Genomic DNA, 25,389 nt, shown 5'->3' with positions numbered 1-25,389 from the left:
CAATAAACATATAAAATACGTATTTAATATGTTTTGGGTTAAAAAAATTATAATAATATATTTAAAATATGAATCAAAAGGAAACAGGAATTAAATGTTAATAATTCATGTTTTTATTGGCTAGAGCTTTTTGATCGAGATGTTACCGGGGGCCTAGTTTGATCACTTAAGATTGAGAATTAATTATATTCCTGTTAATGCTTTTAACTGAAGATTAAAGACTTAATTGTTTCTCCTAAATAACTTTATAATTTGTAAAACGTTTAAGACTCCTTTGTTGAAAGAAGAAAGATAAGGGACCTTACTGAAAACACTTGAAGAGAAATATTATTATTGGTTTCTCCACTACCGTTCACTTCGCTTGCATTCTCGTTCGTTTCATTTCTCTCGAGAATTTCATTTCGTTTCATTTTCTCTTCTTTCTATTTCTTCATTTCCCAAGCCTTTCGAAAAATGGGATTGAAATTCTAGGGTTTTGAATCACAAGTAGGGTTTTGAATTCCTGTTTTCCGGTCGAAATTTTGAGTTAGGGTTACAGTGGTGAGCAATTGGAGGGATCTGAATCTATAGCTTTGAAGCATCAAAAAAAGGAGACGAAAACCACGAGAGATTGAAGATCAAAATGAGCTTGGATTCGGTCCCTTCAAACACGCATGGAGGTCTCGACGAGCAGATTTCTCAGCTCATGCAGTGCAAGCCCCTGTCGGAGCAAGAGGTACTGTATATTGAAAGCTTAATTTTTGATGGTTTTTTGAGTGTTTTTGTGGTTGGTTTTTGGAGGGAATGAGTTGGATCCGGGTGGGTGGACGGGTCGGGTAGAGTTCTATGGCGTTATTGGGTAAAGTTTTGTTTTTGGTGGGTGATCTGTGAGTTGCGCAGAGTTAGAGATTTTTTTGACCGATCTTGAAGTTATGGGGTTGATTTGAGGGTAATGGAGTCCGATCTGTTGGGGGGATTGCTTTAAATTTGCTTTTGGGATGGTGAAAGTGACAGCTCTTGTAGAATTTGGGAATTTTGAGTGGTAATTTCTTATATTATTGAATCAAAAGAGTGGAGATTTTAGCAATTTTGAGGGCATGAGACGTAATTTAATTCGTTACACTGCTGAAACGGAAGTGGAGAATCTTCATGTTTTATCCTGCTAGCTGTGCTTAATGATTTCTTGATGAATTGTGTTTTCATGATGGGTGATGTGGCTAATTATTTCTTGCTACATGTTAGTGCTTAGATAAGTGGATTTTGGTATATGTGACGTTTTCATGCTTTGATAATATTGTTTTTTCATTGAAGCTGAAGGACCTTGCAAACTTCCCACACACACACACACACACGCACACACACACACACATGCGCGCGCACGCACACACACACACTCGCGCGCGCGCACACACACACATTTATTATTGATAGGATATATAATATTAATGATAGGTGAAGCTATGGTTCTCTGTTTTATCTGCTTTAATGATAGCATTTTTAGGGTTCTCTGTTTTTGGTTAGTCCCTTTCATTGTTATGTTTCTTGATTATGAGAAGTAACTATGATGATGAAATAAACCAAAGATAAAAGCTGTGGAACATGTGACAATATATGTATCGCCATAAATTCCTGGAACTTTTTCTATTGAAGATGGTTAATTATTAAGAATCTGATGAAGTGTACTACTTTTAGTTTTATTGCCTTATATGGTGGGAGCTTTTCCCTTAAACTTTAATGAAGGGTAGTTCTACAATTTGTGCTTTTGTCTTATCTTTCATTCTTTTTTGTCTCATTTGTGTGTTTATTATATATATCTCTGGTGGATGAAAATTTTCTGTCAGCAGTCTAGCAATTTATTTACCCATGATCATTGTCTTCATGATTCAGGTTAGATTGTTATGTGATAAGGCTAAAGAGATATTGATGGAAGAAAGCAATGTTCAGGTATGCTTTCTGTCCATATTTTTATTACCTTTTCCTTTTTTTGGTTGTTTTCTGATTTCAGATGTATATTGGTAGATTCTTTTAGACATGCTTTTGATATGTATGTTTTACGCACTTCTGTTACTTCATTTTCTTATTATTTTTTTGCTCTCAACTAGTCAACTTCTTAGATCTAGATTGGCAATTGGGGGTTGTCAAAAGGGAAGGCGATTTAGCGTCATTAGTTTTCAAGTTCGTTAGCTAATCAACATTCTTGTTGCAATGATTCCTTTTTCTGTTTCTCATTTAACCATTTCTTTTATAATTAATTGGCACGTATTTCTGCTCAGTTCAAATTAATTATTTTTGATAAACAACCATAACCTTCTCAGCTAATTTTTGAATTTGTAGAAGTTAAGTTCTGAATTGGATTTTTATCTGGGTCAGAGCTGCAAAGTTTTGTAGCCTAGCTAGGGTAATTTGTGTGAATACATTTTAGTGTGTTTCTGCCTTTTACTTTATTTGGGTGGAAAAGAATTTTGTCAGTCTCTTTCAACTACTAGTGGATATTGCTGTGTCACTCAAAGTTATTGGTTTTGTGGTTTGTGCATTAGGTTTGTGTTCATTATTATTTTTTTCTTTTTTGGGTGTTAGACATGCTCAATGAATTTGAAGTGCTGTGAATTCTAGTTAATCTTTTTGGTTTTATGCAATGCAGCCTGTGAAGAGCCCTGTTACAATCTGTGGTGATATTCATGGGCAATTTCATGATCTTGCAGAGCTTTTTCGCATTGGGGGAAAGGTATTACTCTAGTTTGGGTTATTTCTATGTTGAAAACTTTTTGATGAATTAAGGACTGTGATATATGATGAGATGATAGTTGGACTTTAATTTGAATGTGGAAATCTTGCTAATTAAGCTCTTGACAAATGTGTTATAGAAATGTTGAGACATCAGTTTCTTAATTAATATAAAGTGAAAGGAAAATATCCTTGATATTCCTTGAGGTTTAACCTGAATACAATTGGACCCTTTTGCTTCAGTTTTTCATTAATTACCTCTCTTTAAAATGAAATATGATGGTACCTGTCCTAGGTTGAATTATTATGAGCTTGCTACTGCATGCCCCGCAACTAAAATATATCTGGTCTCACTTATTTGCCTAATGTGGTCAGAAACCTCAAGAGATAATAAAATTACATTTTGGATCTGATATTTGTTTTTGACATGGTGCAATATTTGCCTTTGTTGAAAATCTTTATTTTTTTGTCTTCCTTGAGTATAATCCTTTAGATTCTGGATCAAATTTTCTTATCAGTGTCCGGATACAAATTACTTGTTCATGGGAGATTATGTTGACCGTGGGTACTACTCAGTTGAAACTGTAACAGTAAGTAGAGTTGCTATCTCTCTTTTCAATGTTTAATGCATTTTAATTCAAGCTGTAAAGCATCTAATCTTATGAATTATCAATTGTTTATGATTCATTTCCAATAAAAAAATTTTCAGAAATTTTTTCATGCTCTATGTGGTTGAAATTTTTCTTCAGCTACTTGTTGCTTTGAAAGTGCGTTATCATCAGAGGATTACTATACTTAGGGGGAATCATGAAAGTCGTCAGGTATGCTTTGTGGTGTCCTTTTTTTAGTTATGCATTTAAATTATGGAGCATGGCTTATGTAACCATTTTCTATGCTTGATTTCAAGTTATTGAATGTTTAATTGTAGTTGTCAGATCTGACCACAAAGTATAGTTTATCTATCAAAATGATGAAAAATTCAATTAAGCATCATTTTTTGTTGTTCTGTTACAGGTGAAATTTCTGTTTGTGACATTATGATTCTGCCTCTTGTTTTTACATCTATTTATCTTGATTGATTGGTTTTTTTTTTTTTATCAAAAGCTGATTATTGAATTATGTTTCTTATTGCAGATTACTCAAGTTTATGGGTTCTATGATGAATGCCTTAGGAAGTGAGTTTTCTGGAATCCTTGGTTTCTAAGGTTCATTTTTCTTTAAAAATGTAACAAGAAATTTATAAAGTTTTTGGATAAGATTGTGACCTTAATTCAGAATGTGTGATGCAATTTTAAATTGTTCCTTTTAGAAACTCTGCATTTGCTTCCATTTCTTTTGTCAAGTTGCTATGTGACTGTCTTGGCGCAATGTCACACAGATTATTATTTGTTCAGTGAGACAGTTATGGCTATCCAGTGAATATGATTCAACAGGAAATAATTTTATTTGAGATGTAAAGTCTGTGGGCTATTTTTTAAGAAAATTATGAATGCTGGTTAAGGTTACAGATAACAATTATTTTATGTAACTGAATGCAATATTCTCCTTGTTTCTTATAGAAATATAAAAAACTGTATTTCTGCTATTATCCTTTCCTTTTATTCTAAGATATTTATTCTTGCTTATATTTGCAGGTACGGAAATGCTAATGTCTGGAAGATATTTACTGATTTATTTGACTATTTTCCGCTGACCGCATTGGTTAGTATGATTATATATTATTTGTTGATATCTTAAGATAAACATAGAATGATTATGGGCTTGTGGAAAGAAACATTTAAGGAATAGAGAATGCAACTAGAATCTCAATTTGTAAAATATACTGCTTGATATACCAAGTTAAGCAATTTCTAACTCTTCGAGTTTCATATATATTATAGTTTGTTGTTAACAAAGCCCATAGTTTTGAGTTTGTTCTTGCTTAGTGCTAACATGTGTATTTTGCAAGTGGAATATTAAATTTTAATTGTTGTGTAATTGGTTTTGCTAATATCTACAGTTTGGGATTAATTTATTATATGGATCCTTATTATATTTTTCTCTCTTGAAGGTTGAATCAGAAATATTTTGTCTCCACGGTGGATTATCTCCATCCATTGAAACCCTTGATAACATACGCAATTTTGATCGTGTTCAAGAAGTTCCCCATGAGGGTCCGATGTGTGACCTTTTATGGTCAGATCCGGATGATCGTTGTGGTTGGGGCATCTCACCCAGGGGTGCTGGATACACCTTTGGTCAAGTAAAAATAATTTCCCTTTTTCCTTCTAATAGCACTTTTCTTTAGGTGTGCTCATTTTTGTTGTTTCTGCAGGATATATCAGAGCAATTTAACCATACAAATAACTTAAAGCTGATTGCAAGGGCTCACCAGCTGGTTATGGAAGGATACAACTGGGGACATGTAACTAACTACTTTACCCAATTCTGAGGCTGTTATGGGTTTCTTTTGGGTTATTGACCATTGAATAATTGGTTCTGCATTTTTTTGACAGGAGCAAAAGGTGGTTACCATATTTAGTGCTCCTAATTATTGTTATCGCTGTGGCAACATGGCATCCATCTTGGAAGTTGATGACTGCAAGGGTCACACCTTCATTCAGGTTGGTCTCACTCGCACTTTTGCACACGTATCTCATTCACACGCTTGATTGCCCACTCACACAAACTGAACCCCTAAGCATGATTACCAAAGGCCCCCTGCTGTTGCTCAGGTTGTGATTTACGAACATTTTACCTTTGCAGTTTGAACCTGCTCCAAGGAGAGGAGAGCCAGATGTGACAAGGAGAACACCTGACTACTTTCTATGATGCAAGCTGGTATTAAATTGATGAATTCCCTGCATCCAGTGCCTGCAGCTGGTTTATGTACTAAGGGCTTTTTCAAATTAAAGATTTACAATTACACTGAGGTGATGATTGGGTGAACAAGCTTGTAAAATTGGCAGGGAAACCCCCTTGATTCTGTTGTTTCCTTGTTATGCTCGAGTTTCAACAAAGAGGAAGCAGTGGAGCTGGTGATGCCGATGTCGCTCATGTACCATTTCCAGCAAACAATGTGGAATTTTTATTTCTTGATTTTTGTTTTGTTCCCTTTCTTTTTGCCTTTTTTCTGATGTAGAAGGATACAATATCTTGGGTTTGGGGATCTGTAGAGGGATGGAGTTGACTTTTCTATTTTTGTCTTTGATTATGGGTGCTTTATATATTTTTTTTCACTTTGTCTCAGTCAAATGTGTTCTCTAGCAACCTCTCTTCTTGTTTTTCATTCTAGTATCTGTTTCTTTGGATTTTACAGGTTTGGATGGTAGCATCTACTAAGTATTCCAATCCTTTTCAAGGTTCATTTTATTAATATTAGCTTCTTTATATACTTCCAAATGAGTTATCCTTGGATGATCAGTAAGTTGGATCATTCAAATTATTGTTAATAACGAGCAAGAGATGGTTGTAATGTCATTTGATTTTGAAATACTTAAGTTGGTTTCTTTGATTTATAGACAAAAGTTTGTAGGTGTGTTATTGAATAAAACTATGCTACAAATTGTATAAAATCATAAGTATGAAGTGAGGTGACAATTTGTGATTGAATGTTCTGATTGATTATTTATTCATTTACTTCAAAATTATTCAATCAGATGTTATCATTTCAGTTTGTCAGTTTGTATAATTTGTTTGTATATATAGTGGTACTCATTTGGTATTATTCTTTAGCAATGTTGAATGAAATCGACAAGATCTTGTAGATTCCTTACTGTAAGCTCAAATGGCAATTCCTAAAAATTGCTGGTGCTTGCACAAATGGAAATAGGGTGTAAATTTTAACATTACAGAATTGATAATCTGACGAAATATATATCTACTTGTATTTGCAATGGTTGTTCAATGAAGTGTAAATATTCCCCCTTTAAAAGGGGGCAACTGTTACATACATTCACAAAAACACAAGCCTTTATGCAATCTAATTCTGTTCTTAGTATTATCTTCAAGAAAAGCTGAAGCAAGGTGTTGATTGAGCTTTAAAATATGCCAAGGGTAGCATCATAAACTTCTTTGTCCTTCCCACATAAGCCCTTTTTGTCAAGTTATCGTAGTCATTTTCTTCAATAGCATCTAGAATCTGTCTGTACAGTAGTAAGGATGACCATACCTGCAAAAATTTGCATATATTTCACCATCAATCACTTGGTTCATGTTTTTTGTTTTTGCCATTGATGTTGAGAAATAGAAATGTCATTTAAATAATACCGGCCAACGGCTAGCCTTGTCAAGCTGTGTAGCTCCTACTTCAGCGAGGTTGAAGTAGAATCTTGCTCTTTTAATCTGCTCTTTCATGAACTCTCTCCATCTATCATTAACTTTTCTGGAGAAAACATCCTTATCAGATAGTCCAAACTGTGCTAGTTCATCTTGGGGAAGATAAACTCTCCCTCTTGAAGCACTGGGAAAAAAAACCAATAACAAAGTTAAAAGTGAGTAAATTAAGAAGCTTCAGCTTTAAGCAAATTATGGTTTCTCTTTCTGAAACTTACTCCTCTCCCACATCTCTGAGAATGTTTGTCAATTGATTTCCAACTCCCAAGTAGAGTGCAGCATTATATATACTTTGTGTAGAAACTGCAGATTCTGGTGCAATTCCCATAATTGGAACACTCATTAGGCCTACTGTCCCAGCCACATAGTAGCAATAAAGATAGAGTTCTTGAAAGTTTTCGTATCGACATTTTCTCGTATCCATTCTCATTCCCTCGATCATGTCCTTGAAAGGCTGTTAAAAAGAAAGAATATAAATCTATTATTACATCAACCTTTTTAGGTCCCTTGCCTAGAGAAGTGAATTCTGTAAGCACCTTGATGTCTAAAGGGAAGTTGAAAACAGTATCAGTTAGTGCAGCATCAAGCATGTCATAAGGGCGCCCATCAAAAATGTCTTGCAGCCTTTCTTCCCATCTATCAAGAACGCTGGAGCTCATACATACAGCATTGTGCCCATCAACCAGCTCATCAGTCCTCCTGCACCAAACTGCAGAAATTCATTTCAATTAGTCTTCAGTTTTATTTTCTAGATTCTAGAAATTCTCCGACACTTGCTTCCCCAGCCTAGTTTCAAAAACTGGAGTCTCCAGTGAACCCTGCAACCTTTAAAGGGCAGAAAACAATGCCCATTTCAAGAAAATCAATTTAGAAAGTGAGTCATCTCCTAGAATTAATCTGCAGAGTCAACAATTATTACTCACCGTAAATCGCCCATATCGCTTTTTGTCGCTCCTTTGTCATTAACAAGGTACCTGCATCAAGAAACCAACAGAAGAATTAATTCAAACCTTGTGGTTTTAAGCCACCACCAATTGTTGGAAAGAAGGGAAGTGAAATTGAACCTAGATAAAAAGTCTTTGCATATTCGGCACAAATATTTCCGCATCTTTGATAAGCTTCTTCAAGGAACAAAGGAGCGAACCCAGGCTTTCTTCTGCAGGAATCTTCCTTACAAAACAATGAAACCTGCGACTGCCTCTCAACGATTTCGCGGACATGGAGATCAGTGTGAGGAACACCTAGTCTTGACAATCCAGGGAAGCTTACTGAGCTAGTTTTCCTGGGGGCCATTGTAACTCCACCACTGCTTGTTGCTGTTATCACTAGAGGCCTTCTACAGAATTCTATTTTGCCATTCCCAACCCCCGTAGGCATTCCTGCTATGGAAAATGTTGGACTCATTTTGGCCTCTCAATCTTTCCCCTTTCTTGAAATATTAAAGGATCAAGCTGACGAAAACAATGAGAAGTTTTCTAACAGAATATTGATAAACAATGAAAAGTTTCTTCTCGAACGTTTCCCACATTGTCCATATTGAAGAAAAACAACAAACTTGGGATAAAATAGATGGATGATAAGGCCTCTTGGGAATCTAACAATGCAGTTATTGGGAAACTTATAAACATATGAGTCTAATGAGACAAATACACAAGTGATTAAGATTGGTTTTGATGAAATTAATACAAGGATTAGAGATTGACTCTTAGGTTGATGAATAGTTGTTTAGTTAGGATGTTTAAATTGTCAGGATCATTGGTAAATTGTAAAGAGTTGAGAATAATAGTGTATTTTTACAAAGATGCTACGTTTGTCTATTTGCAATTGGTCAAAAATTCCAGGGAGCCGTCTTCTTGTGTGCAATTCTTATCAGAATCTTGATCTCAGTTGATGCCTCGTTTGTTCAATTTCTGCGTGCTCTTTGTTGTCACGTCATCACCTCTAAATTATAATATTGCAGTTTGCTTCCAAGTGGTTTGAGATGAACTAAGCTCAACACTAATTAAGGTATCATGTCCATCTTTTTCCCAGCAGAAGATTTATGAATTCATTATTTTCAAAGGAAGTATCTAGGGTCACATAGTACATCATTGGTGACAATGAGTTAGAGATTTTGTATTTTCTTCATTAAATAAATACATGTATTCCGTATTCAGATGAAAGAAACTTTTGCAAAACCTAATAACAAATATGTAGACTGTTTTCACTTGTTTGAGAGGCTTCATTTGTTATTTTGACCATATAAATATTATAATTCAATTTTGTTGGTCTTAAAATTCTTACATTAGATAATTGTTAAGAGTTAACAAAACTTCGATTATAAGGTGTTATGATGATGTATATGGGTCTTCTTGTTCGGTTGTAAGCGAAAATTCCACTTCTTGATAAGCAAATACGGGTGTAGAGGATAACACCTTTGAATCCGTAAGCGCGTGGTTTGAGTTTAACCTATAAAAAAGTCATATTAGAATTTCTTTTAGGAAATCTTACTACGGTTTCTTTTTCTAATGAGAATTTTAACAGAATTTTTTTTAATAATAAAAATCTTAATATATAAACACATTATCCTTTTGTATTCGCGATATAACAATTTATTTGTATATATACTTATTATTACAAGAGAGGTTTAGGAAATATCAAAATAATATTTAACTATGCTAGCCATAGCCTTATTTTAGATGAACTAGGGTAGACCGTGTGCATTTTCTGTTTACTATACGAGTAATTGGTTTATTGATTTTATAAACTCTCTAATTAATAACAGAGGACGTTGAAAACAATATATCTTGACGAATTTGCAAAAGTAGGATTACATGCTGTATTGAAACCAATAGATATTGTCAAATCAATAAAAAGGAAAAAAACAAGGCGTCTGATAAACTTAACACACATAATATCTATTCTTCAGATACATGCAAATGAAAAATTATGACGTGAGAAAAAACCTTATTTGTAAAACTAACTTTTGAGATGGAAAGAGCCAAAATATCACTTTGTAGAGTCCAGAAGTCCCCTGGCTGAACCAATACCCATGGATCCAAGGAAGTAAAACCATTAATGTTGCCGGATTAGGAAGAAAAATTAATGAAAGTGAAGTGAGAATGTGAAGCCAAAGCTAGAATTAACAACACACAATACCAACATTTTAGAGACAGTAACCATACAAATCGAAATTGTGATTTTAGAGAGGACAGATTTATTGTTGATGTTAAATTAACAAGAACTTTTCAGCCCTTTGATGTCATCACTTCAACGATATTTATGCATAATTGTTTTATATTTTGTCTCATTTAATCGGATAGTGCTTTTAATAAGTTTCGACATAGCCAAAAGAGTCTTTTTGAGTAAGCTAGAAAACAAATTAAGCCTTTTCGTCCCAGAAATTCATGCATAAATGGAGCTAAACATTCTAATAAAAAGCCATTGTCATATTAATTCATTATTTTATTTTCAAAAATTAAAAAAAAAATTGATTCTCTAATGTGAAAATTTTGAAAAAGAAAAACTAATACCTAATATATAATATAATTAGGTTTATATATACTCTTTCCTTTCATTTAGTAATAAAATATCAATTATTTTTTTTTTTTTACGATGAAGAGATTTATATATACGTATAAAAATTTTATTATTTGAGATAATTTTTTTTTCTTTACAAAAATAATTATACCGTCAAAAAATCTTCATGAAGTATGAAGTGCATGGTTTTGTTATAAAAAAAAAAAAGATGGTTTCATATATTCTTTTTAAAGTTCTAAAATAAACTTGTTAAGCAACCTATTATGTCATGATCAATGTTGATAGATTTAAAAATATGGCAAAATCTGTTCAAACTTCTCCCACTATCATCCACCAAATTGCTTTTTGGGTTGGAATTTGAGCAACCCACATGATGTAAGAGAGGACCTAAGAAGGGATTTGTAACATCCCTCCCTAGTAGTACTACCCACCGAAGGAGAAATGTTACGAATTAATATTCGTAGCGTCTATTTTTTTTTCTTTTTAAAAATACTTTACAATAAACGCATCATTAAAAGTGTTTAGGAAGTATTCCAAGAAAACTAAAAATCTGGAAGCGAACAAAAGATGTATATACTCATACGAAGACTCATCTGAAAGTATCTGAAAACAAGGAGTAATCATATGTAACTGTACCATAATCTCAAAAAGTCAAAAGTCGATAAAAACATGCCACTGTATGCTTGTAATATAAACCAGAGATAACCTGCTCCAGCCGGATCTACCTACGCTGACCTGACCCTGCCTCGCAGCTACCTCGATCACCTGTACCTGCAATCAGGAAAGAAAAGGGAGTGAGTGATAAGAACACTCAGTAAGGGGAAAGAATCAAGTAAACTATCCTCTTTTTTTTTTTTTCCTGTTCTATCTCACTTTTGGGACTCAACCTCACACATCTTAACCTCTACAAGAGATTGAGGGGATAATTTAATTCACTCTTTACTATTTGGGTCATACTTTGTCCCATCTGGTGTCTATTTAATATTTTCTGGAAGCTAACTATAGGGATTTGACACTTTTCTAAGCTCAAGCTCTTTTTCTTTCACTACACTATTTCTAAATCTGAATTGAGCTCTACTGCGAGCATGCTCTACTGCGAGCGAACCCTACTAGGGGTCTATGTCCTACTACGGACGTGTCCTACTGCGAACGTGCCCTACTGTGGGTGGTGTAGTGTAAAGTACCCCCTCATAGTTTATAGCATGCATGCGGGTCTTACATCTTACTAATTTTACTTCCATTTAAATTTATTCATAACTCACCAGACATTACTCTTGGGACGACCCCTAAATCTTGAGCCCCAAATTCTTTTTCTTGCTTTTCTTTCTTTTTCTTTTCTTCTTTTCTTTCCTTTCCTTTCCTTTCTTTCCTTTCTTCTTCCTTTTCTCTCTTTCTTTCTTTCTTTCTTTCTTTCTTGCCCAGAATTAAGAAACACTGTTCACAGAACAGTCATTTAGCAGGGTAGCCTTCTTTTCATACAATTTAACATCCCAAACGGTTTCTAATTCATACAAGCTATATATCGTTGAAAAGAGGATTCAAAGATCTTTCCAACGAGCTATAATAGCACTCATAATTCAATAGATAAGGCAGTCAAAACGTAAGCTAAATTCAGTGATAAAATTGCGAAATACTGTTCACAGAACAGACATTTGGCAGGGCAGCCTACTTTTCATACAATTTAACCGCCCAAACGGTTTCTAATTCATACAAGCTATATATCATTGGAAAGAGGATTCAAAGAGCTTTCCAACAAGATATAATAGCGCTCATAATTCAATAGATAAAGTAGTCAAAACGTAAGCTAAATTCAGTGATAAAATTACGAAATACTGTTCACAGAACAGACATTTAGCAGGGCAGCCTTCTTTTCATACAATTTAACCGCCCAAACGGTTTCGAATTCATACAAGCTATATATCATTGGAAAGAGGATTCAAAGAGCTTTCCAACAAGATATAATAGCGTTCATAATTCAATAGATAAGACAGCCAAAACATGGGACGAACTCAGTAACAAAAACTGTAAATATCATACAACTTTCTGCCTTAAACCAAATCATACACATAGACATCCCAGATGGCAAAACAACATTCCTCAACTTCAAAATCACCATTTATAATATAGATCCGAGGAATCAAAAGCTTAAAACATGCAACATATCAATAATGATTCCCCTTACCTTGTTTCAAGCTAGATCTTTGCAAATTGGTTTCCTTCTCTTTGTTTTGCTTCCTTTATCACCAAGACCATTTTAAATCAATACCAAAACACACTAGCATAATCACATAACATGCATATAAACATAGATAAAAGGGAAAAGAATGAGATCTTTAGTTACCAAAGCTTCCAAGTGCTTCCTTTTCTTTTTCTTTCCTTATTTATCTTCCAAAAGCCTTCCAAATTACTCACTGTGCAGCAAAGAAAGGAAGAAGATTGTCTTCTTCTCTAGAAGAGACGACAGAACGATGGAAAAAGGAAAAAGAAAGCAAAAGGTAAAGGGAGCAGGTTATTGACTTTTCTCCTCCTTTTCTTTTTTTCAATATATTATTATTATATTATTATTTTACTTTTATATATATCTCAAAACACACATACAATTGGAAATATCTCCAAACAGGGTCAAAAGACGTAATTATCCCTGGAACATATCTGAGGGTATTACAGGATTAGTGGACCTTTTTATATAATAAATCTTTTTTTTCTCTCTCTCTCTCTATACGTAGTAATTTGGTATAATTTATTTTGTAATCTGACCTCACTAATCTATAGCTACGATAAAATTATCACTATAAAAAATATTAGTTTTAGTAAGAGAAGTAATAATAAGAAGTTATATTCCATTGTTGTAAGTACTTTTTTCATAATTTTAACGATAAATTATTAATACTCTTTAAAATCAAAGAAATTTATAACTTTAATGATAGAAAAATAGTTATTAAAAATCTATTTTTTGTTATTAAAAAATTTTAAAGATAAAAAAAATCCTGTCATCAATTATCGTTATAGTTTCTGCCATCAAAAGTATTAATAACGAGAATAGAAAAAATTTCTCCTTCAGTAAAACCCTTTTTTTCTTATAATGTATTTTATATTATTTATTAAACAAATAAGGTATGTTTTTTAATTAAATATATTTTATTTTTTTAATAAAATTATATTTATATTTTTTATATAAAATTTGAGTATACAAATAATTTATCTTTATGTAATTAGATGATTTTGAATTAAAGATAAGGTAATATCCAATCATATGATAATATAACATTTATATATATAAATTATGTATAAAAAATATGTATATATAATATTGTACTTTATTTTTATATTGCCTTTATCAATTAGACATTGATAAAAAGGTGAAAACTAAATATTGTTTGTTTTATTTTTATATTATTTTATTTTGAAATTATACCCCTTACTACATTTATCTTAAAAACAATTATTTCAAAGTGGATTATTATAATACAAATTCTTGGCATAAATCTATAATACAATAATTTACCCTTTAATTGTTGAAAAGATAATGAATCTCCAATATCTCTTTACTTCATTGAATTAATGAATTAAGATTTTATATAAAAAAAATTTTATTCAAAATATAAATTGATAAAAAATCAAGGATAATGTGCAAATAACTTCTTCAAGTACATTGAACTCCGAACCAAACCACAATTTTTACATCAATAATTGTTTTTAAGATCCACTTTCTAACTCTGACAAAGTTGTTAATTTGCTTATGTTATTGTTTTGATAATATATATCTAAAACATGATAAATTGTTTTTGTTTATAGATCATTTATCAAATTAATTTCAAAATATTATCTAAAATAATTATTATTCATGTCTCCATTTTCGTAAGGGATATCAATCATTGTTCTTAATCAGTTTTCATTACTAGAATAGCAATGATATTTGTTCTTTATTCGTAGAAAAAAATCTTCTTCTCATCCCTATACTTGCAAAGTAAAATCTTTATCATGTACTATTTAAACACAACATAAACATATTAAACAATAAAACTAACTAAAACTAAAACTAACCTATTATTTCAAATACCATAAATAATATATGTTAATTATCTTAATATACACAATAAAAAATATAAATTAATTTAAAAAAGATAAATAATCTAAAACTATAATGATATGTTAGTAATTTAAGTAAAAATATTAATATAAATGAATGAAAATAGGGTAGGGGCACATATTATATATCTCTATCTCTGATTGTGAGAATATTTTTCATTTTTATCCCTATCCCTTTTTCAATTTTTATCAGAAAATCTCCCTTATATTAGAGTCAGAGAGGGTCCAATATCCTAAATTTGGCCATAAAGTTATTATCTCTTTAAATTTGTCAAATAAAAAAAATACTATAGAAGCTTAAAAAAAAAAACTCACTAATAAAAGATATTTGATATATTACAACAATTTTCAATGTGTTTAATATTAATTAATTTTCAGCAAATTACTTTGTCCCACCCAAGTTTTGCTCAAAAGCATTTTCCACCCCTTGATTATATAAATTACATTTATGCACCCAAAATCAAACTTCATTTGAAAAAAATAAAGGTGTAAGGAAAAATAGTAATTTCACCATCTATAAATTATGAAAAATAAATAAATCTTATACACATCACACCTTAACATTTTAAATATAATATTTTAGCCCTGTTACAAAATTGATTGAAATCATGTAATGAATTCATTGCAAAATGTTTGGAAACCCTAACCCTAGTCACTAGTAGCCTCCTATGTACACTGTTTATAGATCTTTGTTGGTTCTCCTTGTCAATGACGAAGCCATAGTTTCTAGCATCGGAGAAATTGTTTCTAGTCATCGATGAAGAAGTGAGAAGTAGGATTTCTAGTCATTGATGAAGAAGCGAGAAGTAGAATGAGATGATGATGTACGTCGAATGGAGCTTCTAGTGTTGTTGATTTTGCTTCCAATGTAGGTGAAGTCGATGCCAAGTAGAGCAAGGGGTAGATCGATAGGTGTGGAAGCCAAATGATATGCTAAAATTTGACGTCGACTTTACCCAGGATGAGATGATGTATTAAGATCTATGAAAGTTGATGTTGTCATCTTTGTTTTTAGCGTTGAATGTGAGATTAGTAGGATGGGATGCCAGAAATCAAAATAGACGCCATATAAAATTGGAAATGGCAAGATCAGTGGATGCAAAAAGTCGAATGAAATTCTCGATGGTGAGTTAAAAAAAAAAAAGGAGAAAAAGAGGGTATTTATGCAAATATGATATCTAAAAGAATTTTTAAATTTTTTTGATATGCGGTAATATTATAATTTTGAAAAGTAAAATAGTTAGAAATAATATGGTAATTTAACTTTAGAAATCATATCCAGATTCTTTTCCCATTAATGGAGATTTATTTTTGATGGAAAAAGGTAATTTATGCCATCAATGGTGAAAAAGTGTTTTTAACCCAAACATTAGGTGGGAAAAAGATATTTTTCAATAAAACCCCATCTATAAACTTTCAAAAACCCTTAAGGAAGTGTTTAGTTTAGAAAATATTTTATTACTAAAATTTAAAGATTACCTTGAAGATTATTGGATATAAATTGTTACTATGTTTGATAAAATTTGATAAGAATTGATAGATATAAATAATTATTATGTTTAACTAGAATTAATAAAAGAATATTAGTGTATTATTTTACTTAAATACTGTTATATATAATTATTCTAAAATAGTTTTTATATTATTTGAAAATGCGATTATTTTTCTTAAAAAATTAATAAATAAAAATATAATTATAATAAAATCAAGATTACAAAAATAATCTTTTAATACCTAAAGTGAAAGTGATAATTAGATTATCTTCATATCACCATTGATAATAAAAAATTATTAGAATATTTGATTACATGTAAATAAAATAAAATAATATAAGTAATAAAATATAGATTACCAGATTAATCTTTAAGCCCCTCCACCAAATGCCCCTAAGGATTTTTCAAGTATTCTCTCTTCAATGGCTTCCAAGGCAGCTGTTACTTCAAGTGCTCTCCTCTTCTTCAGGACTACGCTGATTTCACTCCCTTATCCCTTCGTCATCAGCCACATGAACTCGCCCTCTATCTGTTACCGCTATGGTTGATTCAAGTTTTGATTTGGGTTTGTTTACAGAAACCACCAGATGCTGACTTCTGCGCTTTGGCTGAAATTGATGCTGGTACAACCTTTGCTGTCTCGTTGGCCTTGGTAAAGTGAGTGAAGGAGTTGATGTGTTTTTAAGCTCACTCTCAAAATGCCGCAATGTTAATGTTCCCGTTATTGTCACTTGCTCTTGAAAAATTCTGCTCTATTTTTCATCAATCTTCGCCTTGCCATGTGTCACGTATAACGAGCGTTTCACTACCTTATCGATCAAGTAATCGTTTTAATATTAGTCAAATAAAAGTTGGCAGATACATGATTAAAGATTTTTTATTATGCATCTAGAAGGATTTATGTCTACCTAAATAAATGTAACTTATTTGTGAAACAGAGGAAGTATTCTATGAACTTTCTTTCCTTGTCATCTATAACTTGGGGAATCATTAGAATGTGATAATACCTGCAGTCCATGAGTAACTTGAAATGTTGTGCTTAGCATGAAATGATTTGATTTTCTTCCAGTTCTCTGTCCATATGCACGCATTTTTCCTTTTTAAATTATAGTAGGGTTGTATTTAGGGTTTGGCTTAATGATGAGATAATTATATCAGTGGCTGGTAGCAATTTTTGTCCATATTGCAGTCAAATTCATCTCCATTATGAGTTGTAAGGATAGCTGATTTAATTGATTGTTTTAACGTTTGTTGGGTTTATTTTCATTTTTGTATATAATATCGGCTTTGAGTTTAAAATTGATAATTAGTTGATGAAAAAATAATATTTGTTAAACTAAGGTGTGATTTATGTGCTAAAACTATTAATTTTATCAAAAAATAATAGATTTTATGCCAGTAAAAAATTTGGGTTTAAGCTTAAATTTTAATTTTTGCTTAAGAAAATAAGATTTATTAAGTTGAATATGGTACTTCGATGATGGAAAATTGAGCATTTGGAACACTTATTCTAGAAGTGCAAACCAAGGTGGTGATAATTAGGGTCAGTGGAAGAGTTGAGATTCAGGAAATGGTGAAAGTAGCAGTCGAACTGGTGGTTGAAGCAGCTAGGAAATTTCAGATGGTAAGAACAAAGGAGATACAACTAACGAGACTGGGGGTCAATCATCTGGTTGTGGTCAGTTCAAAAACAAAGGAGAAGTAAGTGGTGCAGGAAGCTCCTGGGGGAAGAGAAGCCATGTAAGTGGAAGGGAGAAAGGAGGGTGGTAATTACTCTTCATAGAAAATTAACTCATGTGGAAGAGGGAAATAAGGGTTATACTCTCGCCTCTTACTTACTCGCTATTTCTTTCTCTTCTTCCATCTTCTTCTCCTTCCTTGTTTCACCTACATCACTCCTTTCTTTTTCTTTTGCTTCTCTTTTTTCTTTCGTGATATGGGCAATCGTAGCCTTGGCAGCGCCATTGGACCACAATATGGCCAGATTGAGAACATTTTTCTTTCTTTTGCCTTTTTTTTCCTTTCTTGATATAGCCAATCGCAACACCGAGCTACGATTTGGCTACATCAAGCAAGAAAAACACTTTCGTTTTAAATAGCCTTTATTGATGACCTCTTTCTTTTCTTTTTCCATTTTTTTTTTTGGCTTTTGTTGCTGCTATAACGGATGCTAGCTGTTTTTATTTGTAATTCTTTATGGATGGTTCCCATGGCCATAGCCACCAGCAACCACACTTTCCACTCATTTTATATTTTACTTTGTCTTCACGTAAAATGGTTTGGTAAGAAGTCTAAAATGACAAGGAAAAGGGTTAAAAGTGTTAGAACTGGGGAAGATTAAGAAATTAACTGAGAGGGGAAGAAGAGAAAAGGAAGAGAAGTGTTACTTTGTCTTCTTTTTTTTGTTTTTTTGCATGAAAAAAATGTGATTTATATATTTAAGAAAAAAACTTAAAAAAGTATTTTTATCAAACCTTCCCTGGGTGGAAAAATATAAATCACTCATTATTTAATTTAAATTTCCATATCTATGGAATTCTTTCCAAATTGAAATATTACAAAATTGTAAGACATAAGTTATAATATTTCATAATTAGACTTGAAAATAGGGCGGCCTATCCTAGAAAAGTTACCATTTCATAGAGGTTCGAAATGGTGCCCCACAGAGGCAGCAAAGAGCCACCTAGGCTGGGGATGGGCTAATCGTGGCGGCCTACCCACGACTTATTGTTAGATAATTCAAATGATTCAGTTTTAAACCATGTGCCTACAGTTGCAGCCTTGCAAGCTGTGCCCTTGAGGTGTTAAATTTTTTATTTTATTTTATTTTTTTCAATTTCTCATTCTCTTTGTAATTTTAATATTTATTTCGCATTCAATATTTTATTCATTTAATTTTAATATTTCTATTTCAATTATCAATTTCTCTTTACATTGTATTTATTTAATTTTGTATTAACTTTTTGTCTTTGATTTTTTAATTAAAATTTTTTTTAAAATTAATTATTTAAATTCATATAAATTTTTTTACAAATTAATACAATTGAATATTGTAAATTTTCAAATAATATAAAACCATTTTCTAACTAATTGAAGTATTTAATTAAAGAAAACTCTTTAATTTATTGATGTCATTGCGATGGGGGATATTAATTAAAATAAGCAGATTATTTTCTGTTTATACGTTTTTAGGCAAACGCACAGTTGTTTTACTTTTATAAGTAAATTTATTTATAATCTCAAAAATACCCTTTGACCCTGTAGGTGTCTGCGTAAGAGTGGGAAGTTTTTCGAATAAGTTTATGGGATGCTTGAGTACGTACAGGCTGCTTGCGAAGTGCGCACCGAGTGCGTAGTGCGAGGGGTGCGCGCGAAGTGACCGGAGTGCGAGGGGTGCACGCGGAGTGAGCGGAGTGCGTGGGGTGCGTGCGGAGTGCGCTAGGTGCGCGCGCAGTGCGCGAAGTGCCCTAGGTGCACGCGTAGTGCACGGAGTGTGCGCGTGGTGATTGCGTGCGTGCGTAGTGCGTGCGGGGTGCGTGAACTGCATAACTAAAAAATTGATTATTGTTAATCAACAACAAACAAATTTAAAAATAAAAATTGATTTGAATAATTAATGCATTAAATTATTAGCTTGAAGGCAGATGAAGATATTTACTCTGTAAACACAGTTTCACCTTTTCATTCTTTATTTCACTTTTATCAGTTCACTTTCTACAATTCATCTTTGCCTCATTTCACTTGTTTCAATTGATGTTCCATCTGGTTAATTGAAAATTTTGATAGAGATGATATTCATGCTTGGATTTGGTGGGCAATGGCACAAAGAAGGTAATAATGATTTAAAATATATTGGTGGAGTTCAATCGTTAGTTTCAGTAAGTAGAAAAATCGATTACAATAGATTTATTGAAGCAGTATCTTCTCGTTTAAATATCGATACAAATTTTTTTGAGATTAAAATTTATATGTCAAATTTAACATAATATAGTGATTTGCCATATTTATTAAAAAATGATTATGATATTAAGATGATGATGAAGTTGTCTAGCTCACAGAGAAAGTCTTCTGTATTTCTTAAAGTGGTGGCAAACCAAATTGAGCAACATGTAAAAGATGTACAAGCTAACAATCAACAACAACATCCAGAAACAGAAGAATGTTATCAAATGGGTGATGTTGATCGTGATGATATTGAGGTTGGTGTTAGTTGGAATCCTCATCAAGATTGGGTACATGATGAAAGAGATACAACTGAAGGATGTTATCAAATGGGTGACTTACCAATAAATGATTTTCGTTCTGGCGGAGAAGATAAATATCATGCTCATGAGGATGGTGGCATCGATTATAATTGTGTCAATGATATTGATGGTCCCGAAGAAGGTAACGATGTTGTTGATAACACAAGGATTGGTCCATCAGGGTTAGTGCATGAAAGTTCAACACATTATGGTTCAAATCCTTTTTTTGGTGTTCCAGAGCCATATAGAGATATATAAAATGAAGTAAGTCAAATCCATGCAGTTGTACCACGTGATGGCAGATTCAAAATCAAAGATCAATTCGCTTCTAAACAAGTTTTAATTGACACCATATGTAGGGATGCATTGGAAAATGGTTATCAATTCAAAGTATCAAGTTCTAATAAAAAGAGATGAGATATAAAGTGTTTGCATGAAGGGTGCAAATAGAAAGCAGGAGCTGAGAAGTTAAGTAATAGTGATATTTTTGTGTTAAAGAAGTTTGGAACACACATTTGTCCTCGTGTTATCATTAGACCTCATCATAGACAAGTCGATAAAAGGGCAATGGGGAAAATATTACAGTCATTGTTTACTATAGGTGACCGTGTATATAGGCCAAAAGATATTATCACGGATATTGCAGATAGATATCGAATTGATATCTCTTATACGCAGGCTTGACGTGCTAAGAATTGGGCTTTAAATGAGATAAGAGGTTCGTCGGAGGAGTCATTCAAACTATTACCGACATTCTGTCATAACCTTGAACAATGAAACCTTGGCACCATTACACAAATAGACACGAATGGGGATCATCGATTTCATTTTGTCTTTATGGCTTTAGGATGTTCAATTAGGGCATTTCGTGATTTTTGTTATTCGGTCATCTGTATTGATAAAGCATTCTTGAAAGGTTGATATTGGGGTACACTTTTTATTGCAGTGGGTAAAGATGAAAATAATCAAAATTTTCCATTAGCGTTTGGCGTAGGAGGAAAATAGGGAACGATAACTTGGAGCTCGTTCCTTCGAGCTTTACATCGGTGTATTGGAGATATCTCTAATTTAGCAATTATCTCAGATAGACATAATGCTATAATTCGTTGTGTGAGGGAAATATTTTCGAATGCACATCATGGTTGGTGCAACCATCATATCAAGGGAAATATACGAAGTCGGTATAAACAAACAAAATATATTGAAGGATTATTTTGGTGAGCTACGAAAGCATATCAAATAGAAGATTTTCAGGAGGCTTTGCGGATGATCAGAGCTAAAAATCCAACCGCAGCAGCTTATCTGGAGGGTATTGACTATCAACGCTAGGCTCGTGCATATTTTCCTGGCATCTGATATAATATCATGACAACAAATATTACTGAGTCGTTTAATGTCTTGGCACGACAAACACAAAAGTTGCCAGTGATGATACTCTTTGAATTTTTGCGCTCAACTTTACAAAAATGGTTTTATACTCGCCGCAATATGGGAGGTTGAAATAATTTTTTTCTACTATTTCATACTTTTCATAATTTATAAATTAGTAATATTTCTATATTCGTTTAATTATGCAGATGCTTGTACTTATTCCCTAACTCCATGGGCTAAAGAGAAGATGACCAGTCATATCCAAAAGTTAGCTAATATGATCGTTAAGCCCATAACAATTGATCGATATGAAGTACATGGTTTGAGTAAACCTGTTGCTATAGTTGATCTTGCTAAAAAGGAGTGTACATACAGGAAATTTCAACTATCACAAATAACATGTACACACATTGCAGCAATTGTCAAATTTCAAAACCTTTCACACTGTTATCCATGGGTGAATAAGTATTACTCAACTGAATATTGGCAAGCAGTATATAGAGAGAGTGTTGAACCATTGGGCGATCCATTGGAATAGGTGCAATTAGAAGAAATACGTATAGTCCATCCACCTCAGATAGGATATCGATGTTCTAGTTGACCTTAAGAACACAATAGAAGGTCATCGCAAGGGGAGGAAACCTGTCAAGTTGAATGTAGTCGGTGTCATGAGAGAGGGCATACTCGATTGGTTTGTACAAATCCTTTGTCAAGTGTCGGGTCTGCAAGAGGGGTCTAAATTCAAATCGTCTACTTCTTCTAAATTCAATCTGCTTAGAGGGGTTGCGCATAGCTTGTATATGTGATAGACTTGTATTCCTTTCTTTAGAGGTTAATAAGAAGGGTTGTTTTGTTTGTATTGTTTACCTGTATTCCTTTCCCGTACGCAGGATGCATATTAATATTGTTTACATGATTTCCGCAGCATTACTTTGTATTGTTTTGTTTGATTGAGTGAGTAGGCTGCTTAAGACAGTGCTTAGCGCCATCACGGGGCTGAATAGGTGATTCCAGAGTAGGGTCGTGACCACGGTGCACACGGAGTGCATGAAGTGCGTATGGTGCGGTGTGCGTGGAGTGCGCGCGGTGAGCGTAGTGCGCTTGCGTGGTGAGCGGAGTGCACGCAGAGCGAAATGAAATGAAATGCAAACCAAAGTTATAACCTTTAGTTAATTACTCCAAAGTTACGCAGAAATAAAAGGAAGAAACCAAATTTGCCCAAGGCATTTTAATGTTTTCTCCTTACCATTTTAAATATTCTACCATATTAGTGTTTTCTCCTTCTGGGTGTGAGGGTTTCTCGTACACGACGCTGTCTCAATGGATCAGTGTATGGACTCCGAAGTGACTGACCTTTTTTTACAATCCTTCCTCGTAAAGTCTTACGAGTATTGGATCGTTGTTGAATTGGTGTTTCTACCAAGCCGTCTGTTGATTGTAGAAGTTTCATTTCATCTTGTTTGGAAAACTGAATCTCCACTTCAGAATCATCCTAAAATTTCAAAGGAAATATTATCAATAATCATAAAAATATAACCACAAATTTTGAATAATGACTAATATGGAAAAAAATTTACTTGAATGAAAGGGACTGCATTATACGTATATTGCAACTCAGATAACTTGGCTTCTATTGACGTTTGATGTGCTTCAAGATTGGTTTGCCGTTCGACAATGTTTCCAAATCGCTCATTAACTTTTTACATCAACCCTTCAATGAGATGCTAAAGTTGATTGAATTTATCTTCAATATTCGAAGTAGGCCCAGGGGTAGTGACTGGGGGGTTGTTTCTGTAGTCGGCTGAAATGATGCCATGATAGGGCTATGCATAGACGGAGCTAATATAATTGGACTACAGATAGGTGTGCTTCGATGCCTATGTTGATCTAAAAGTGGAGATTGGATTCTAGGGTAAAAGCTTATAGGAACACAGGCATTATCATACTCTTCGTTTTCACCAACATACTCTATAACATCATTGTAGCATGATAACTGTTGCTCGGTTGTGGATGGAATCAAAATAGAAGTCACAACATCCTATAAAATATGATAAATTGGTTAGTCAGAAAATTTAAAAAATAGATATTTAAATTTATATGATTAGATATATAGGGTAATAACATACTTCCGAAGCTTCAAATATTCGATAAACATTCTCCCAACTTGGATCTTCCAAACTCTTCCATTTTAACATTCGAGGAATACTGTCTCTACTCTTACAAACTACGAAACGCCCTAAATTATGTAACGTTTCGTATATCCAAATCTACAATATTAACAATATCATATTAGATATATCTTTAATATAAATATATCTTTAATATAAATACATATTTAACATAAATACAAAATAAATTTAACATTGTATTACTTGAAAAGCCCCTGCATATCCCATTATCGCATATGATACAGTTGGGATATTCTCTGAAAATGGTGGATATGCATCACAAATTTCCTCGTATTTTTTTTTGTAAATTTCGACTTATTGATTGTGTAGTCATCTTCCAAATAGGTGTCGCCCATGGATATCTATTAAAAACATCTCAATTATCAACAATACTTAATGTATGTTCTGAAATAGCCTTCCTATTATCTGCTCCCATTAACCCATAGTGAAGCAAATATAAAACAGCTATTTTTACAGCATCCTCATCATTACTTCCCCATGCTTTTTCTTTAAAAACTTTGACCAAATGACTATAAGTTACATGCTTAACCCTTGGAAAATACTTATTCCTTAACTCTAAATCTCTCATTATCCTATCATTTCTATCAATCTCTTCACCAAATTTTAATCCTGTTATCACAGCAAATTCAACAGGACCAAATCTACAATCTACTCCATTCAACCGAAACCAAAACTCTTCACCTAATACTCCCTTATTAATCTGTCGGAATAATACAGAATGAATAAGAAGAGAACTATATTTTAGAATTTCTAAATTCAAAAATTGCCCCAAATAACATTCTTTAAACATTTGTTTTTGTCGAGGAGTAAGTGCAACTCTAATATGCTTTACTGTCTCAACATGACTTCTAACTTTGATTATAGCAGTAAAATTATAGGCATCATTGAAACGCCATTCACCCGGCTCATTATTAAGTGAAATTTTCTGAACAGAATCCTGAAAAAACAGAAAATTTGCAATATAGGTAACGGTGAGTATGGGGTGCGTACATGGTGCGCGCGGTGCGTATGGAGTGTACGCAGTGCACTGTGCGTATGGAGTGCGCGCAGTGCGTGCGCGGTGAGAAACCCAGTGCGTTTTCCTCTCCATTGCCGGCAACACAGAAAGAATAAAATCTAACCAAAATACTAAACTCAAACTAAAAGCATGCATCCATAGATCCACTTATCTCAAACAAATCCGATGACATTCTTGATCCACGATCTCATAATGCCGATCTCAGTAAAGCCAACCCAAGTAGATAGCAGAAGATGGATGGGTTTTTTAGTGTGTTTTGGAAGGTGGGAACCAAATGTGCTGAATAACCATATGCACTAACGCACCCAAATCGCACCCAATGCACTCTATGCCCGTACGTACTTTACGCACCCTGTAACAAATACACGATTTTGAAAGTTTTTAGAAAATTTTTTTTTCGTTAAATTAAACATAAGTAATAAGTCGAGGGGTATTTTGGGAATTAAAAA

At 33.1% G+C, this 25,389-nt stretch overlaps 2 protein-coding genes across 3 annotated transcripts; one reads left to right on the top strand and one right to left on the bottom strand.

The window, feature by feature from the left end:
• The first annotated feature begins 347 nt into the window (after positions 1–347).
• On the top strand, positions 348–5,931 carry LOC123225813 (serine/threonine-protein phosphatase PP2A-2 catalytic subunit). Of its 2 annotated transcripts, XM_044650086.1 has the most exons (11): positions 349–715; positions 1,867–1,923; positions 2,621–2,704; positions 3,222–3,293; positions 3,453–3,524; positions 3,838–3,878; positions 4,338–4,404; positions 4,754–4,945; positions 5,018–5,107; positions 5,199–5,306; positions 5,449–5,931. In XM_044650086.1, exons 1-11 carry the CDS (start codon positions 623–625, stop codon positions 5,512–5,514), a joined length of 942 nt encoding a protein of 313 aa, XP_044506021.1. In that variant the 5' UTR covers positions 349–622; the 3' UTR covers positions 5,515–5,931. The 2 variants fall into 2 exon arrangements, with proteins under 2 accessions (XP_044506022.1, XP_044506021.1); XM_044650087.1 differs by lacking the exon at positions 3,453–3,524 and having other exon boundaries at positions 348–715.
• Positions 5,932–6,627: 696 nt separating this feature from the next.
• On the bottom strand, positions 6,628–8,404 carry LOC123225814 (phytoene synthase 2, chloroplastic-like). The gene is made up of 6 exons (XM_044650088.1): positions 8,082–8,404; positions 7,941–7,991; positions 7,554–7,726; positions 7,236–7,471; positions 6,952–7,144; positions 6,628–6,853 (listed from the first exon to the last, which is right to left on the bottom strand). Exons 1-6 carry the CDS (start codon positions 8,392–8,394, stop codon positions 6,689–6,691), a joined length of 1,131 nt encoding a protein of 376 aa, XP_044506023.1. The 5' UTR covers positions 8,395–8,404; the 3' UTR covers positions 6,628–6,688.
• Between the last annotated feature and the right edge of the window lie 16,985 nt (positions 8,405–25,389).

Source organism: Mangifera indica, chromosome 9, assembly GCF_011075055.1.
Source record: "Mangifera indica cultivar Alphonso chromosome 9, CATAS_Mindica_2.1, whole genome shotgun sequence".
NCBI classification, from domain to species: domain Eukaryota; kingdom Viridiplantae; phylum Streptophyta; class Magnoliopsida; order Sapindales; family Anacardiaceae; genus Mangifera; species Mangifera indica.
This window is presented reverse-complemented; position numbering and strand designations above follow the sequence as displayed.

Excerpts from the sequence above, each read along its gene's own strand:
- LOC123225814 (XM_044650088.1), bottom strand. The coding sequence starts at position 8,394 with ATGCCTACGGGGGTTGGGAATGGCAAAATAGAATTCTGTAGAAGGCCT. Across the intron at positions 7,992-8,081 it reads TGCAAAGACTTTTTATCTAG|GTACCTTGTTAATGACAAAG; the intron begins GTTCAATTTCAC and ends TTCTTGATGCAG. Across the intron at positions 7,727-7,940 it reads AGCGATATGGGCGATTTACG|TTTGGTGCAGGAGGACTGAT; the intron begins GTGAGTAATAAT and ends GAATTTCTGCAG.
- LOC123225813 (XM_044650086.1), top strand. The coding sequence starts at position 623 with ATGAGCTTGGATTCGGTCCCTTCAAACACGCATGGAGGTCTCGACGAG. Across the intron at positions 716-1,866 it reads AGCCCCTGTCGGAGCAAGAG|GTTAGATTGTTATGTGATAA; the intron begins GTACTGTATATT and ends TTCATGATTCAG. Across the intron at positions 4,405-4,753 it reads ATTTTCCGCTGACCGCATTG|GTTGAATCAGAAATATTTTG; the intron begins GTTAGTATGATT and ends TCTCTCTTGAAG.